The 18,435-nt window shown below is 38.4% G+C and overlaps 1 protein-coding gene across 1 annotated transcript in view; it reads left to right on the top strand.

Moving 5' to 3' along the window:
- CEP126 (centrosomal protein 126) overlaps positions 1–18,435 on the top strand; it is a 101,742-nt gene that overhangs the window by 34,163 nt on the left and 49,144 nt on the right. The window contains 1 exon segment of the mRNA XM_059929889.1: positions 17,155–17,300. Within this exon segment, the coding sequence (XP_059785872.1) occupies positions 17,155–17,300 (146 nt within the window).

Below are 18,435 nucleotides of genomic sequence, written 5' to 3'. Positions count from 1 at the left end.
GGTGGGGGGGACTGGTGCTTGTGTCTTTTGAATGAGGCTGGATCTTGCCTTTCTGCTGGGCAGGATCCTCTCTGGTGGTGTGTTTTGGGGTGTCTGTGACCTTGTTATGATTTTAGGCAACCTCTCTGCTAATGTGTGATGTTGTGTGCTTATCTTGCTAATTGTTTGGCATAGGGTGCCCAGGACTGTAGCTTGCTGGTCTTTGAGTGCAGCTGGGTCTTAGCCTTGAGATGGTGATCTCTGGGAGAGCTTCTTTTGCCGTTTGATATTATGTGGAACTGGGAGGTCTCTGGTAGACCAATGTCCTGAACTCGGCTCTCCCACTTCAGAGGCATAGGCCTGACACCCAGCCAGAGAACCAAGACACTGTCAGCCACACGGCTCAGGAGAAAAGGGAGAAAAAAATGAAAGAAAGAAAGAAAAAAAAGAAAAGAAAAGAAAGTTATTAAAATTTTAAAAATATTTTAAAAATTAAAAAATATTAAAAAGTAATATAAAAAAAGACAAACAGAACCTTGGGACAAATGGTAAAGGCAAAGCTATACAGACAAAATCACACAAAGAAGCATACACATACACACTCACAAAAAGAGAAAGAGGAAAAATATATATATCTATATATTTTTAAAAAAAAGGAAGAGAGCAACCAAATCAATAAACAAATCTACCAATGATAATAAACTCTAAATACTAAACTGAGATAAACATAAAACCAGAAACAAATTAGATGCAGAAAGCAAACCCCAAGTCCACAGTTGCTCCCCAAGTCCAATGCCTCAATTTTCGTATGATTTGTTGTCTATTCAGGTATTCTGGAGATGCAGTGTACATCAAGTTGATTGTTGACATTTAATCCACTGCTCCTGAGGCTGCTGAGGGAAATTTTCCTTTCTTTGTTCGCACAGCTCCTGGGGCTCAGCTTTGGATTTGGCCCCACCTCTGCATGTAGGTCACCTGGGGGCATCTGTTCTTCCCTCAGACAGGATGGGGTTAAAGGAGCAGCTTATTAGGGGGCTCTGGCTCACTCAGGCCAAGGAGAGGGAGGGGTATGGAATGCAGGGCAAGCCTGCGGTGGAAGAGGCCGGTGTGATGTTGCAACAGCCTGAGGTGCGCCGTGTGTTGTCCCGGCGAAGTTGTCCTTGGTTCATGGGACCCTGGCAGTGGTGGGCTTGCCAGGCTTCTGGGAGGGGAGTTGTGGATAGTGACCTGTGCTTGTACACAGGCTTCTTGGTGGCTGCAGCAGCAGCCTTAGTGTTTCATGCCCGTCTCTGGTGTCTGTGCTGTTAGCCACAGCTCGCACCCATCTCTGGAGCTCATTTAGGTGGTGCTCTGAATCCCCTCTCCTCACACACCCTAAAACAATGGTCTCTTGCCTCTTAGGCAGTTCCAGACTTTTTCCCAGACTCCCTCCAGCTAGCTGTGGCACACTAGCCCCTTTCAGGCTGTGTTCACACAGCCAACCCCAGTCCTCTCCCTGGGATCTGAACTCTGAAGCCAGTGCCTTAGCTCCCAGCCCCCACCCATCCTGGTGGGTGAGCAGACAAGCCTCTTGGCCTGGTGAGTGCTGGTCAGCATTGATCCTCTGTGCAGGAATCTCTCCTCTTTGCCCTCTGCACCCCTGTTGCTGCACTGTCCTCCATGGCTCTGAAGCTTCCCCCCCGATCACACACCACCTCCACCAGTGAAGGGCCTTCCTAGTGTGTGGAAACTCCCTCCCAGAAGTGCAAGTCCTGTCCCTATTCTTTTGTCTCTGTTTTTTCTGTTATCTTCTGCCCTACCCAGGTACGGGAGGAGTTTCTTGCCTTTTGGGAAGTCTGAGGTCTTCTGCCAGCATTCAGTAGGTGTTCTGTAGGAGTTGTTCCAAATGTAGATGTATTTCTGATGTATTTGTGGGGAGGAAGGTGATCTCCACGTCTTACTCTTCCACCATCTTGAAGGTCTCCCCCTCAGTTACTCTTAATTACTACTGCTTGGGTTCTATTGTTAAAGAAAGTTATTGCAGTGGTGGTTATTTGTTCTCTTCTTAAGAGTATTTCCAACAGAAGAAAATTATATGCCATAGTTGTAAATTCCCAGGAAACCAGAACAAACAGTTTAGCATATGGCCATCATTTTATGAGGTGTCTTGCTTTGAGCCAAGTGTTCTACATCTTTCATGAGGCAAGTTGTACATGTTAAATAGACCCTTTTAAAGTTGCTAAGGCACATTATTCACAGTATGCAATCTAAAAGTCTGTTAATGGATGAATGGATAAAGAAAATGTGAAATATATATACCATGGAATATTACTCAGCTTTACAAAAAAGGAAATCCTGTCATTTGCAACAACATGAATGAATCTGGAGGACATTATACTAAGTGAAATAAGCCAGACACAGAAAGACAAATATTACATGATCTTTCACTTATATGTAGACTCTAAAAAAAAAAAGTTGAATTCATAGGAACAGAGTGGAATTGCGGTTTCCAGAGGCTGGTGGGAGGGTGTGGGATAAAAGGAGAGAGACTGATTAAAGGATACAGACTTTCATTTATAAGATGAGTAAGTTCTGGAAACCTAATTCACAGTGACTGTAGTTAGTAATAATGTATTATATATTGGAAATTTGCTAAGAGGGTAGAGCCCAAGTGATCTCACCACACATACAAAAGAAGTAACTATGAGAGGTGATCAATATGTTAAGTAGTTTGATTGCTGTAATCATTTCATAATGTATACATATATATCAAAACATCATGTTGTAAACCTTTAATATGTATACTTTTTATTTATAAAAAAATTTTTTTTTCCATTGCCTAGGCAGACCATGTTTCTTCTGTGAAAAAGGCTAATCCCAGGGTTAATGGGATGCAGCAACATACTCTTCCAACTCTGAATTCTACAATGGCAGAGAAGCTATCTTTCTCATTTTTATCACCAGATCCTTCTATTCCCACAGCACTTACCACAGTGCCTGGCACATATTAGCATAAAAGAAAATCAGTAACTAGTCATTAACTGAATAATGAAAGAACTACAGTAATCATCACTACAATTGCTTATCAAAACTTTTTATTATTGGGCCTATTAGTTTAGGAGTGGAAACATCTGCTTTTTGATCGCATTCCATCTCTGGTTTAATTTGATTCAGTGTATCACAGCCTTTATTTCCTATGGTCCAAGAAAGGGCTGTGTGAAATTATTATTACTGTCTGTATGTTTTATCCCAGAGAACAGGGCCACTGTGGAACAATATAAAAATATAGTGATGGTAATTTGCTATCAAAATGACTTTCTGATTATAGCAAGGAAAATATCACTCTTAGCATTGGAAATCCATCATCCCTCATTGCCAAACTTTGCTAAACTGGTGGTATTTTCTCAATTTCTGAAAAATTGTTAATTTTTTTTCTTTCTCTCAGCATAGGACCTTTGCATGCTATTTCTTCTGCCTAGAGCATTTCCCTCCCCCCATTCTTTTCATGACTAGCCTCCTTTTTCTGAAAATTTTTGCTTAAATGTCATGTCTCCAGAGAAATGTTCCCTGTTTACCTTATTTAAAGTGAGTTTCCTTGGTTCCCTATCATGGACTAAAGTTTCTTTACTTCATAACATTTATGACAATTAGGAATTCTTTGTTTACTTAGTTTTGTTAGCTTGCCTCAGTAGATTATAAATAACTACATAGACCATATCTGTTTTACTTATCCCCAGCAGATAAATTATTAAGTTAAAATAATAGATAACTGCTTTTAAAAGTGCTCCAATCTATTTGAATTTAACATATGGTCAGGCATTCATTCAACTGTTAAAGCATTTACCAGGTGCAAGGTTTGTGTTAGGCCCAGGAATTCCAGAAATTAAATTTTCAGTCCGTGTACTCAGTGAACTTAGAGACAGACAGTTAATATGCAATTAATCCTTTAATTCAACAATGAATATTCCAAGCACTATGTTATGTGCTGACACAGACACTGTTCTTCTTATGATACTTAGAGTCTAATAAGTAATACAGAAAAGTAAATAAATAATTATAGTTTAGTGCGCAAATACTATGACAAATTTAAGCTTAGAGTTCCTTGGGAAGACAAAGTTTTGTTACATGTGGATGTTGGAGACAGAAGTGCTTTGGAAGAAAAGAGAAAAATTACAAAAAGGCTGTTACATAGTGTATAGTATAGTGGTTAAAAACCAGGCAAAATCAGACTGGCTAGTTTAGACTACCAGTTCTTCCACTTAGTGATTATGTGACCTTGAAAAAAAGTACTTAACCTTTCTAAGGCTCAGTTTTTTAGTCTGTAAAATATTCAACTCAGAAAACTGTTGTGAGATAAAACAAAATAATACACATAAAATACCTATCATATACAGTGCCTGACCATAGTAACACTTGTAATAAATGATTGTTTTATTATGTCATTTTCAGAGGTCACCTTATGTGTAGTAATTAACTTTTCTTTCCCAGCAGGCTTCTCCCAAACTTTCTAAATCAGTCTCTGGAATCCTGATCGTATCCCCTGCCCAGGGGATTATATAAACACTTACCCACATGTGTAGTGCCTTTCAGAAGAAAGTAAACATGGAAAACGTTTACCCCCTCCAAAATGAAATTAAGACTTAAAGCAGTTGAAGATGTGATTATATTAGAAACTGTTCCTAGAACCTCAAATTTAGGTTAATATGGATAAAAGTAAATTTTTAGGTGTATAACAAATTCTCTGCTTATAGCCTCTGTTGTTCTCTATGATAAAGTAGGTGAGAGGAAGGTAGAAGGTGATATTGTAGAAAGTATGAAGAAACTAGTAGATATTTGATAGGCTTAAAGGATGAGGTATAAGGAATCATTATTGCTCCTCATTATCACCTCTAACAATTGCTCTCTCTTTTCTTTAAAATTCCCCAGTTCTTCTGAAGCAAATCCCATCAAACTATGTTGCTCACCACTTCCTCTCTGATTATAGCCACTTATAGATCCTCTATGTCATCCCTTGAAAGTTTTAGCACCTGGCTTTTTTTGTCTCCCTACCACTATTCCAGTGATTGCTCTTTGTAATTTTAATATTTGCCTAGACCATCCATCCAACCTGGTGACCTGTTATTTTCTTGAACTTCACCCAGTCAACGGCACCTCACCTCAGCTATTACCGATTACTCCTCCACCTCCAAAACCTAAATTTCAAGCATCTCAGTCTCTAATCTATACCTCCTATCTTTCCATATCACTTCCTCCTAGTACTCTGAATTCAGCAATTCTAAGACTACACCCCAGTCCACTTATCCTATCGCCCTTTCTCTGTTCATTCCATGCCTCATATCTGCACTTTTATTCAAACTGAGCTTCTCACTCCATGATCTGTCATTATCATTCCCTTGCATATACCGTCAAATCCCTTGTAGTTAATTTCTACCTTTATAACAACCACTGTTCTGATTTCTGTCATCAGAATTCGTTTTGCCTGTTTTTGTACTTTTGTTTCTGGCTTCTTTTTCTTAATGTTGAGAGTCATCCATGTCATTACATATATCAGTAGTTCATTCTTTTTTATTGCTGAGTGGCATTACATTGTAAGAAAATACCATAATTTGTTTATCCATTTTCCTATTGATGGACATTAGGTTTTTGAAATTTAGGACTATTAATAAAGCTGCTGGCTGAAAGATAATTCACATGAAAGAATCAATAATTAAGAATTTTTTTTTGTGGACATGTGTTTCATTTCTCCCAATAAATACCTAAAAGTAGAATTGCTGGGTCTTAGGGTATGTGTGTGTTTATCCATATATGAAGCTGTGAAACAGCTTTACAAAAGGGCTAACCATTTACACACCCACCAGCAATGTACATGAGCCCCAGTGGCTTTTATAACCTTCCAACCCAATCTGTTTCATTTTAGCCATATAATAGGTTTTAAATGGTTTTATTTTGCACTTCCTTGACTAGCCATTCCTGTATGGTTTTTGTGAAGTCTCTGTTCTAATATTTTGTTCATTTTTTAATTGGGTTGTCATTTTCTTCTTGTAAGATTTTTCTATGTATTCTGGATACAATTTCTTCATATCATAAACATAAACCCCCTAATTCAAAGACAAAGAGTTTCCATAGGAAAAGCAGTAGCCAAAGCAATATCCTGTGTCAGTTCCCCAACCTCCAGTCCCCAAAGGGCAGTGCACTGAAGGCCAGACAGCAGTTATACATGCAGTGGGTTTCATTACAGAGTCGGAACCACACAACTGGGAAACTCTGATCTTATACATGGCTGCTGCCCATCCTCCCCTCCAGAGAGGGAGAGGCATCCTATCTTCACTCTGGAATGTAAGCAAGGAGAGATCTCTACCTTTACTACCCCAGGTTGTCTCCAGGAAGAGAGACCTCTCTAAGCTTTACTATCCTGGAATGTCTCCTTATACAAACATTTTTAACTGGGTTGTAAATGCCTTCACACAGAGGACCCGGACTGTGTGGAAACGTGAAATATTCATAGAGAATTATCTCCCAAAACCAAGACTCTGCCTTTTAAATGGAGTGTTTTGTCCATTTCCATTTAATAATTATTGAAATGGTTTGATTTAGGTCTATCACTTAACTTCATTTTCTATTAATTCTGTATTTTTTCTACTGTTTGTCTTTTCCTGCTTCCCTGTCTTACTTTGACTTAGTAAAATAAAATTTTTTTCAATTTTCCTTTTATTCAGTGGCTCCTCTAGGAATTACAATATTCATTCTTAACTATTTAGAGTTAATATTGGATCATTTCACATAAAATATGAGGATCTTTTAACATTATAATTCTGTCTACCCCACCCCAACTCTGACATCGTTTGTGCTATTACTGTCATTTCTTTTACATCTTTACATGTTATAAACCCAAAATACAATGTTGTATTTTTTGTATTAAACCCTCAGTAGTCTTTTTAACAGTTAGAGAAGAGAGAATTAACATACTCTTTTCCATTTACCCATAAATTTATTTTTCCAGTGCTCTTCATTCCTTTGTGGCGATCCATGTTTCCATCTGGTGTAATTTCCCTTTAGCCTGAAGAACTTCCTTTGGCATTTCTTGTAGTGGAGGACTTCTGGCAACAAACACTCTCAGCTTTTGTTTATCTGAAGATAACTTTATTTTGCTTTCATTTTTGAAAGATAGTTGCACTGAACACACAATTCTGAGTTAAGAGCTATTTTCTTTTAGCACTATAAAAATGCCACTCTCTTGCCTTCTGACCTTCATGTTTCTCACTGAGAATTAGCTGTCATTCATATTGTTGTTCCCCTATATGTAATGTGTCTTTTTTCTGTAACTACCTTTAAGATTTTTTTAAATCATGCAAGTAATATATGTTTAATATAGAAATTTTTTAAATTTAACTTTTATATTATAGTTTATCTACAATGATGTGTTAGATTCAGGTGTACAGCAAAGTGAATCCATTATAAACATATATCCATTCTTTTTCAGATTCTTTTCCCGTAGAGGATATTACAGAATGTTGACTAGAGTTCCCTGTGCTATGCAGTAGGTTCTTGTTGATTATCTATCTTACATATAGTAGTGTATGTGTTAATCCCAAACTCCTAATTTATCTCTCCCCGGCACCTTTCCCCTTTGGTAACCATAAGTTTGTTTTCTAAGTCTGTGAGTCTGTTTCTGTTTTGTAAATAAGTTCATTTGTACCATTCTTGAAGATTCCACATATAAGTGATATATATATTTGTCTTTATCTGTCTGGCTTACTTCACTTAGTATGATAATCTCTAGGTCCATCCATGCTGCTGCAAATGGCATTATTTCATTCTTTTTATGGCTGAGTAATATTCCATTGTATACTTGCACCACATCTTCTTTATCCATTCCTCTGTCGATGAACATTTAGCTTGCTTCCATGTCTTGGCTATTGTAAATAGTGCTGCAGTGAACATTGGGTTGCATATAACTTTTCAAATTATGTTTTCTCTGGACATATGCCCAGGAGTGGGATTGCAGGATCATATGGTAGCTCTATTTTTAGTTTTTTAAGGAACCTCCATACTGTTCTCCATAATAGCTGTACCAATTTACATTCCCACCAACAATCTAGTAGGGTTCCCTTTTCTCCACACCCTCTCCAGCATTTGTTATTTGTAGACTTTTTGATGATGGCCATTCTGACCGGTGTGAGGTGATACCACATTGTAGTTTTGACTTGCATTTCTCTAATAATTAGTGATGTTGAGCATCTTTTCATGTGCTTATTAACCATCTGTATGTCTTCTTTGGAGAAATGTCTAGTTAGATCTTCCGCCTATTTTTTGATTTTTTTTTTTAATTGAGCTGCATGAGGTGTTAGTATATTTTGGAGATTAATTCCTTGTCAGTTGCTTCGTTTGCAAGTATTTTCTCCCTTTCTGAGGGTTGTTTTTTTGTTTTGTTTGCTGTTTCCTTTGTTGTGCAAGAGCTTTTAAGTTTAATTAGGTTCCATTTGTTTATTTTTGTTTTTATTTTCTTTACTCTAGGAAGTGGGTCAAAATATCTTGCTGTAATTTATGTCAGTAAGTGTTCTGCCTATGTTTTCCTCTAAGAGTTTTATGGTTCCCGGCCTTACATTTAGGTCTTTAATCCATTTGGAGTTTATTTTTGTGTATGGTGTTAGGGAGTGTTCTAATTTCATTCTTTTACATATAGCTGTCCAGTTTTCCCAGCACCACTTATTGAAGAGACTGTCTTTTCTCTGTTGTATATTCTTGCCTCCTTTGTCATAGATTAGGTGACCATAAGTGTGTGGGTTTACCTCTAGTGTTTCTATCCTGTTCCACTGATCTATATGTCTGTTTTTGAGCCAGTATCATACTGTTTTGATGGCTGTAGCTTTGTAGTATAGCCTGAAGTCAGGGAGCCTGATTCCTCCAGCTCCGTTTTTCTTTCTCAAGATTACTTTGGCTATTAGGGGTGTTCTGTGTTTTCATACAAATTATAAAATTTTTTGTTCTAATTCTGTGAAAAATGCCATTGGAAATTTGATAGGGATTGCATTGAACCTGTAGAGTGTTTTGGGTAGTATAGTCATTTTCACAATATTGATTCTTCCAATCTGTCTGGTTTTGGTATCAGGGTGATGGGGACCTCATAGAATGAGTTTGGGAGTGTTTCTTCCTCTGCAAATTTTTGGAAGAGTTTGAGAAGGATAGGTGTTGGCTCTTCTCTAAGCATTTGATCGAATTCACCTGTGAAGCTATCTGGTCCTGGACTTTTGATTGTTGGCAGATTTTTGATCACAGTTTCAATTTCATTACTTGTGATTTGTCTGTTCATATTTTCTGTTTCTTCCTGGTTCAATCTTGGAAGGTTGTACCTTTCTACGAAGTTGTCCATTTCTTCCAGGTCGACCATGCTTCAGCATATAGTTGCTTGTAGTAGTCTCTTATGATCCTTTGTATTTCTGTTGTGTCCGTTGTAACTTCTCCTTTTTCATTTCTAATTTTATTGATTTGAGTCCTCTCCCTTTTTTTCTTGATGAGTCTGGCTAAAGGTTTATCAATTTTGTTTATCTTTTCAAAGAACCAGCTTTAGTTTTATTGATCTTTGCTATTTTCTTCGTCTCTATTTCATTTATTTCTACTCTGATCTTTATGATGTCTTTCATTCTGCTAACTTTGGGCTCTGTTTGTTCTTTCTCTGATTGATTTAGGTGTAAGGTTAGGTTGTTTATTTGAGATTTTTCTTGTTTCTTGAGCTGGGATTGTATTGCTATAAATTTCCCTCTTAGAACCGCTTTTGCTGAGTCCAATAGGTTTTGGATTGTTGTATTTTCATTGTCATTTGTCTCCAGGTATTTTTTTTTTATTTTCTCTTTGATTTCTTCAGTGATCCATTGTTTATTTAGTAACATATTATTTAGCCTCCATGTGTTTGTATTTTTTATGGTGTATTTTCTATAATTGATTTCTAGTCTCATAGCACTGTGGTTGGAAAAGATGCTTGATATGATTTCAGTTTTCTTAAATTTACTGAGGCTTTATTTTTGACCCACAATATGATCCATCCTGGAGAATTTCTATGTACACTTGAGAAGAAAGTGTATTCTGTTGCTTTTGGATGGAATGTCCTATAAATATCAATTAAGTCTATCTGGTCTAATGTGTCATTTAAGGCTTGTGTTTCCTTATTAATTTTCTGTCTGGATGATATGTCCATTGCTGTAAGTGGGGTGTTAAAGTCCCCCACTATTATTGTGTTACTGTCGATTTCCCCTTTTATGGCTGTTAACAATTGCCTTATATATTGTGGAGCACCTATGTTGGGTGCATATATATTTACAATTGTTATGTTTTCTTCTTGGATTGATCCCTTGATCTTTGGTACTGTTTTCTTTGTTTCTATTTCATTTATTTCTGCTCTGATCTTTATGATTTCTTTCCTTCTACTAACTCTGGGTTTTGTTTGTTCCTCTTTCTCTAGTTGCTTCAGGTGTAAAATTAGGTTGTTTATTTGAGATTTTTCTTGTTTCTTGAAGTAGGATTGTATTGCAAGAAACTTCCCTCTTAGAACTGCTTTTGCTGCAGCCCATAGGCTTTGGGTTATCGTGTTTTCATTGTCATTTTTTTCTAGGTATTTTTTTATATCCTCTTTGATTTCTTCAGTGATCCATTATTTATTTAGTAACACATTGTTTAGCCTCCATGTGTTTGTGTTCTGTACAGTTTATTTTCTGTAGTTGATTTCTAATATCATAGTGTTGTGTTCAGAAAAGATGTTTGACATGACACGGGGAGGGGGAAGGGTAAGTTGGACAAACTGAGAGGGTAACATTGACACATATACACTACCAAATGTAAAATAGATAGCTAGTGGGAAGCAACTGTATAGCACAGGGAGATCACCTCGGGGCTTTGCGACAACCTAGAGGGGTGGGATAAGGAGGGTGGGAGGGAGACACAAGAGGGAGGGTATATGGGGATATATCTATGAATATACCTGATTCACAGTTATACAGCAAAAACTAACAAAACACTGTGAAGCAATTATACTCCAAAAAAGATGTTTAAAAAACGAATTTTCAGTTTTCTTAAATGTACCAAGGCTTTATTTGTGACCCAAGATGTGATCTATCCTGGAGGATGTTCCATGTGCACTGGAGGAGAAAATGTATGCTGCTGCTTTCAGATGGCATGTCATATAAATATCAATTAAGTCTGTCTGGTCTAATGTGTTATTTAAGGCTTGTGTTTCCTTATTAATTTTCTGTCTGGATGACCTGTCCTTCAGTGTAAGTGGGGTGTTAAAGTCCCCCACTATTATTGTGTTACTGTCAATTTCCCCTTTTATGGCTGTTAGCTTTTGCCTTATGTACTGAGGTGCTCCTATGTTGGGTGCATATGTATTTACAATTGTTATATCTTCTTCTTGGATTAATCCCTCGATCATTATGTAGTGTCCTTCCTTGTCTCTTATAACAATCTTTATTTTAAAGTCTATTTTGTCAGATATGAGTATTGCTCCTCCAGCTTTCTTTTGATTTCCATTTGCATGGAATACCTTCTTCCACCCTCTCACTTTCAGTCTGTATGTGTCCCTAGGTCTGAAGTGGGTCTCTTGTAGACAGCATATATATGGGTCTTGTTTTTGTATCCATTCAGCCAGTCTGTCTTTTGGTTGACTCATTTAATCCATTTACATTTAAGGTAATTATTGATATGTGTATTTCTATTGCTATTTTCTTGTTTTTTGGGTTTGTTTTTTTACATCCCTTTTCTTCCCTTCCTCTTTTGTTCTCTTCTCTTGTGGTTTGATGACCATTTTTAGTGTTGTGTTTGGGTTGCTTTTTCTTTTGTGTGTGTGTATCTATTGTAGTTTTTGAGTTTGCTGTTTCCATGAGGTTTTGATATACAGTCTATATAAGTACAAGGGGTTTTTAAATTTTCTTTAGCTGCTAGTCTGTTTCCCACCTAGAGGAGTTCCTGTAGCATTTGTTGCAAAGCTGGTCTGGTGGGACTAAATTCTCTTAGCTTTTGCTTGTCTGTAATGCTTTTGATTTCTCCATCAAATCTGAATGAGAGCTTTGGTGGATAGAGTGTTCTTGGTTTTAGGTTCTTCCCTTTCATCACTTTAAATTATTGTGCCACTCCCTTCTGGCTTGCAGAATTTCTGCTGAGAAATCATCTGATAACTTTATGGGAGTTCCCTTGTATGTTATTTGTCCTTTTTCCCTTGTTGCTTTTAATATTTTTTTTTGTCTTTAATTTTTTTTTTCAATTTGATTACTATGTGTCTCAGCATGTTCCTCCTTGGGTTTATCCTGCCTCTGAGTCTCTGCAACTTCCTGGTCTTGGTTGACTGTTTCCTATCCCACGTTAGGGAAGTTTTCAGCTGTTGTCTTTTCAAATATTTTCTCGTGTCCTTTCTCTCTCTCTTCTCCTTCTGGGACCCCTATAATGCAAATGTTTGTGTGTTTAATGTTGTCCCAGAGGTCTCTTAGGCTATCTTCATTTCTTTTCATTCTTTTTTCTTTATTCTGTTCCATGGCAGTGATTTCCACCACTTTTTCTTCCAGGTCTCTTATCCGTTCTTGTGCCTCAGTTATTCTGCTATTGATTCCTTATAGTGTGTTTTTCATTTCAGTTACTGTATTATTCATCTCTGTTTGTTCTTTAGTTCTTCTAGGTCTTTGTTAAACATATCTTGCATCTTCTCAATCTTTACTTCCATTCTTTTTCTGAGATCCTGGATCATCTTCACTATCTTTTTTCTGAATTCTTTTTCTGGAAGGTTGTTTATCTCCACTTCATTTAGTAGTTTTTCTGGGGTTTTATCTTGTTCCTTCATCTGGGGCATAATCCTCTGCCTTTTCCTTTTGTCTGACTTTCTGTGATTGTGGTTTTCATTCTGCAGGCTGCAGGACTGTATTCTTGTTGCTTCTGTATGTGCCCTCTGGTGGATGAGGCTATCTATCTAAGAGGCTTGTGCAAGCTTCCTGGTGGGAGGGACTGGTGGTTGGTAGAACTGGGTCTTGCTCTGGTGGGCAAGGGCTCAGTAAAACTTTAATCCACTTGTCTGCTGGTGGGTGGGGCTGTGTTCCCTCCCTGTTAGTTGTTTGGCCTGAGGCAATCCAACCCAAGAGCCTATAGGCTGTATGTTGGGGCTAATGGGGGCCTCTGGGAGGGCTCATGCCAATGGGTACTTCCCAAACTGCTGCTGTCATTGCCCTTGTCCCCGCAGTGAACCACAGCCACCCCCTGCCTCTGCAGGAGACCCTCCAACACTAGCAGGTAAGTTTGGTTCAGTCTCCTATGGGGTCCCTGCTCTTTTCCCCTGCATCCTGGTGCATCCAAGACTTTGTGTGTGCCCTCCAAGAATGGAGTCTCTGTTTCCCCCAGTCCTGTAGAAGTCCTGCAATCAAATCCCACTGGCCTTCAAAGTCAGGTTCCCTGGAGATTCCTAGTCCCATTGCCAGATCCCCAGGCTGGGGAGCCTGACATGGAGCTCAGAACCTTCACTCCAGTGGAAGAATTTCTGTGGTATAATTGTTCTCCAGTTTGTGGGTCGCCGAACTGGCGGGTATGGGATTTGATTTTATCGTGATTGCACCCCTCCTACCATCTTATTGCAGCCTCTCCTTTGTCTTTGGATGTGGTGTATCTTTTATCGTGGGTTCCAGCGTCTTCTTGTCAATGGTAGTTCAGGAGTTAGCTGTGATTTTGGTGCTCTCGCAAGAGGAGGTGAGCGCATGTCCTTCTACTCCACCATCTTGAACCTTGGGTTTGGTTTTGTAGGTCTTTTTTCTTCCCTTCCACTTTTGTTCTCTTCTCTTGTGTTTCTTTTTTTTTTTTTTTTTTAGATTTTATTTTATTCATTGATTGATTGATTGCTATGTTGGGTCTTCGTTTCTGTGCTAGGGCTTTCTCTAGTTGCGGCAAGTGGGGGCCACTCTTCATCACGGTGTGCGAGCCTCTCACCATCGTGGCCTCTCTTGTTGCGGAGCACAGGCTCCAGACGCGCAGGCTCAGCAGTTGTGGGTCATGGGCCTAGTTGCTCCGCGGCATGTGGGATCTTCCCAGACCAAGGCTCGAACCTGTGTCCCCTGCATTAGCAGGCAGATTCTCAACCACTGCGCCACCAGGGAAGCCCCTCTTGTGTTTCTTGCCTAGAGAATTTCCTTTAGCAATTGTTGTCAAGCTGGTTTGGTGGTGCTGAATTCAGGTAGCTTTTGCTTGTCTGTAAAGCTTTTGATTTCTCTGTCAGATCTGAATGAGAGCCTTGCTGGTTAGAGTATTCTTGGATTTGGTTTTTCCTTTCATCACTTTAAATATATCCTGCCACTTCCTTCTGGCCTGCAGAGTTTTTGCTGAAAAATCAGCTGAAAATCTTATGGAGAGTCCCTTGTATTTTATTTTTGCTTTTCCTTGTTGCTTTTAATATTTTTCTTTGTATTTAATTTTTGTTAGTTTGATTAATATGTGTCCCGGCATGTTTCTCCTTGGGTTTATCCTGTATGGGACTCTCTGCGCTTCCTGGACTTGGGTGACTATTTCCTTTCCCATGTTAGGCAAGTTTTTGACTATGATCTCTTCAAATATTTTCTCAGGCCCTTTCTCTTTTTCTTCTTCTTCTGGGACCCCTATAATTGGAATGTTGGTACATTTAATATTGTCCCAGAGGTCTCTGAGACTAGATTTAATATTGTCCCAGAGGTCTCTGAGAACAGAATAAAGAATTTTTCTTTATTCTGTTCCATGGCAGAGATTTCCACCATTCTGTCTTCCAGCTAACTTATCCATTCTTCTGCCTCTGTTATTCTGCTATTGATTCCTTCTAGTGTATTTTTTATTTCAGTTATTGTCTTGTTCATCTCTGTTTGTTTGTTCTTTAGTTCTTCTAGTTCTTTGTTAAACTTTTCTTGTATCTTCTTGATCCATGCCTCCATTCTGTTTCTGAGATCTTGGATCATCTTTACTATCATTACTCTGAATCCTTTTTCAGGTAGATTGCCTATTTCCTCTTCATTTATTTGGTCTTGTGGATTTTTACCTTGCTCCTTCATCTGTAACTTATTTTTCTGTCATCTCATTTTGTCTAACTTACTGTGTTTGTGGTCTCCTTTCTGCAGGCTGCAGTGTTGTAGTTCCTCTTGTTTCTGGTGTCTGCCCTCTGTTGGGTGAGGTTGGTCCAGAGGCTTGTGCTGTTATCCCTTTGATAGGGGCTTTGATTGGTGTTGTGGTGATCAGAGCCTGCCCTAGATATTGAGCAGGGGCTCCCCTTTGCTCTGTGGTTGTCACTGCCCTGTTGGGGTGGAGTCTACTCCCTAGGTGTTGGAGTAGAGGCCCCCAGATCTGTTTCTTCACTGTGATTCTGATCTGTGGTGCAAGGTAGGCAGAATTGGAGCATTCTCGCTAGGAGAGAAGCCACTGAGTTTTCCTCCTTTAGAGCTGTTCACCTGTGTATGTGCTCTGTTGTGTCCCCTTTCACCCATTGTGTGGGCTCACAAAGTATCTGTTGTTGGCACTGCTCTCAGTCCCACCTTAACTGTGGGTATGCTGGCAATTGGCCCTGGTAACTCTCGGACATTCTTTTCACCCAGCCACCAGCACAGGTCTACTGAGGTTAGGTCCTAGTACTGCAGTAATCATGCACCTGGACCCGCTGTGGGAGCTATGGAGGCAGCTCAAACTCTGGTCTGGCCCTACTCCCACATGTACATGCCCACAGAGCCCACAGCTGGTAAAGCCAGACTCGTCCCAGATGCAAGAGCACTTGTCCTTTCAGATGTTTCACAGACACTGAATTTAGGAATCTGTCAGCCGAGGTGTAAGTCCACAGTTTGTGCAGCCACGAGGAGAGATTTCAGCTCTTCTTTCTTAGTCACATAGCCCCTGGGGCTCAACTGTGGTTTCAGCCCCTCCTCTGGGTGAATTTCCTAGTGCAGGGAGCTATCTGTGCCCTCCTAGGACACCAGGGCAAGTCCTGGCACCCACTAGCAAATTTCCTAGTGGGAGGAGTTATCCACACACTCCCAGGACAGTTGGCTGGTCCTGAAAGCCACTGGCGGATTTCCTAGTAGTGAAAGGTTTCCATGCGCTCCTGGGACAGCAGGGCTGGTTCCAGTACCCAATGATGGATTCTGGGGGAATTCTTGAAGGAGATTGTTTTGAGAAGTAAAAATATCCTCTCTCACCTGTGGCACCACACCACTACCTCGTACCTACCTCAGAGACTGAACCACTTGAAGATCTATGGCCCTACTGCCCAGAATTATAGTTCCTAAAATCTGAGTTATTAAACTAGAATAATGCTCCAGCCAGTGGAGGTCTTTGGAAGGATGGTTAATAGTAACCTATGGCACTGAAAAATTTAAAGAGTTCTTACCAACCACCTCCCAACCCCATGTATTCCAAAGAGGTACTTGGAGGTTTCTCTACCAGTGAGTTGTAGACTTGCTTCTTCATTTTTCTCATTATCCAGAAGATAATTATTGAATCATTCAAACACACACATTCTTATGAACATAATTAATTCTTTGAAATTAATTCTTTGAATATAAACTCAAATGCCTAGGGACAATCAGAAATAAATGAATCAGGAAAGTTAAGAAAAATAGAGATGGTAAGAATTATGGGCAGGTGTTTATAACCATGTGTGAATAAGAGTCCAGGGTTGCCAAATCTTTCATATTTTCAAGAGAAGTCGAGAATCAAGATTTTTATGTAAATTGTCCAGATTTTTAGCATAGTTCAGACTCAACATGACTGCCAATTTTGAACTTTTGGCTAAAAGAAAAAGAGAAATATACAATATTTTCCTTGTTACCCCATAATTTTCAAGACTGATTCTTTTGCCAATGAGTTAGTTCTTCACATTATAGAAAATAGTGTAGCTTTTTAGAAAAGACTTTTTCCACAGCAGGGCTTGGGAAGTGGAAGTGGGATGTGTGTGCAGGCCTGCCCAAAATTAGAAAGAGCTTCATTAAAGGCCTTCTCTTAGTTGCAGAAGACCTAGATAAGGTTCTGAAATTACTATTTGCAAAGGTATTTAAATTCTTAGCAAAGGGCCTTTTTTAATTTAAAACGTTGTTTCTAAGTAATTAAACTTTTGAAATATGAAAACACTCTTATATAATAAATGCATTGTTTTGGAACTATTTTCTGTGTTGCGATTTTATAAACTTATTGTCTAATTCTGTTGTCTACCTTGTGTTTTAAATACAGAGCTTTTGAAGAGAAACGAAAACAACAAGAAGAAAGAGAACACCAAATCAGAGAACAAATACTTCAACAACGGAAACAAAAGGTTAAAGAAGTTACTGAAAAATTCCAGCGTGCCCATATTCCTCTTTCACAGCGGAAGAGAACAGGTGCCTTAATTTCTAGAACAATATAAAAACAAAAAATGAAAGTTATAATCACATTCAGCTTGAGTAGCCAATAAAATAAATTAAGAAACAAAGTGGAAATTCAGACTAAAAAGACTACTATGCCTTTTGAATAATAGGACTTTAACCAAATGAAAAATTGCAATTTGATATAGGTTTAATTTGGAGAATTAATATTTTGTTGGCTCTATTTGTAAATTTGGAAAGTACACAAGTTTGATTCTACTTAATACTGGCTTACAGTGTTTTGTCTTTTTAAAACTGATTTAATAGCTTAACATAAAAAGAAAATTTAGCATTTAGGTTTAGTAAATTTATATATATATACATATATGTATACATATATGTGTGTGTGTGTATATATATATATATATATCCTTTTTTTTTTTTTTGGCTGCACCACACGGCATGTGGAATCTTAATTCCCTGACCAGGGACCAAGCCCATGCCCCCTGCAGTGGAAGCATGGAGTCTTAACCACTGGACTGGCAGGGAAGTCGTTAGGTTTAGTAAATTAATGTCAGATTCATTTTGGCATTTTTGTCCACATTTTTGCTCAAATTCATATTTGAGAGACTGGCAAAATAAAACAAAAGTACAGAGTGACATAATCCAACAATCTAAGACTGAAGCCAATTCAGAATTTTTAAATGATTATGTTTGATTCTTCAATATCACATCTACATTTTTTTATGCCTTAAATAGTAACACAGAATTAGCAACAAAATGTCAAAGCTTCAAAAATAAAGAAGCAGAACCTTTATGTATTCAGCAAACATATGTTGTGCTGCATTGTACACAGCCCTGGGCTAAGCTGAGATGCTGAGATACAGAGAAATCTAATTGTACTCTACCATTAAAGACCTCACAGTTTATTTTGGAGATGACAGTAATATAAAGAATTAATGTCAATAAATATAATTGCTATGGTAGCAGAATGTGTAAAGTACTATGAGAGCACAGAGGAAAGAACACAAAACTTATACAGGGATATGAGGGATATTATCCCTGGAAAAATTTGAATCTTGAAGAATAAGCATTTTGCCAAGCAAAGAGACAATTTTAAAACATCCCAGACATAAGGAACAGCTTTTGCAAGTAAACTATATATTGCAAA

The sequence above is a fragment of the Balaenoptera ricei genome, chromosome 8 (genome assembly GCF_028023285.1).
Source record: "Balaenoptera ricei isolate mBalRic1 chromosome 8, mBalRic1.hap2, whole genome shotgun sequence".
Taxonomy (NCBI): domain Eukaryota; kingdom Metazoa; phylum Chordata; class Mammalia; order Artiodactyla; family Balaenopteridae; genus Balaenoptera; species Balaenoptera ricei.
This window is presented reverse-complemented; position numbering and strand designations above follow the sequence as displayed.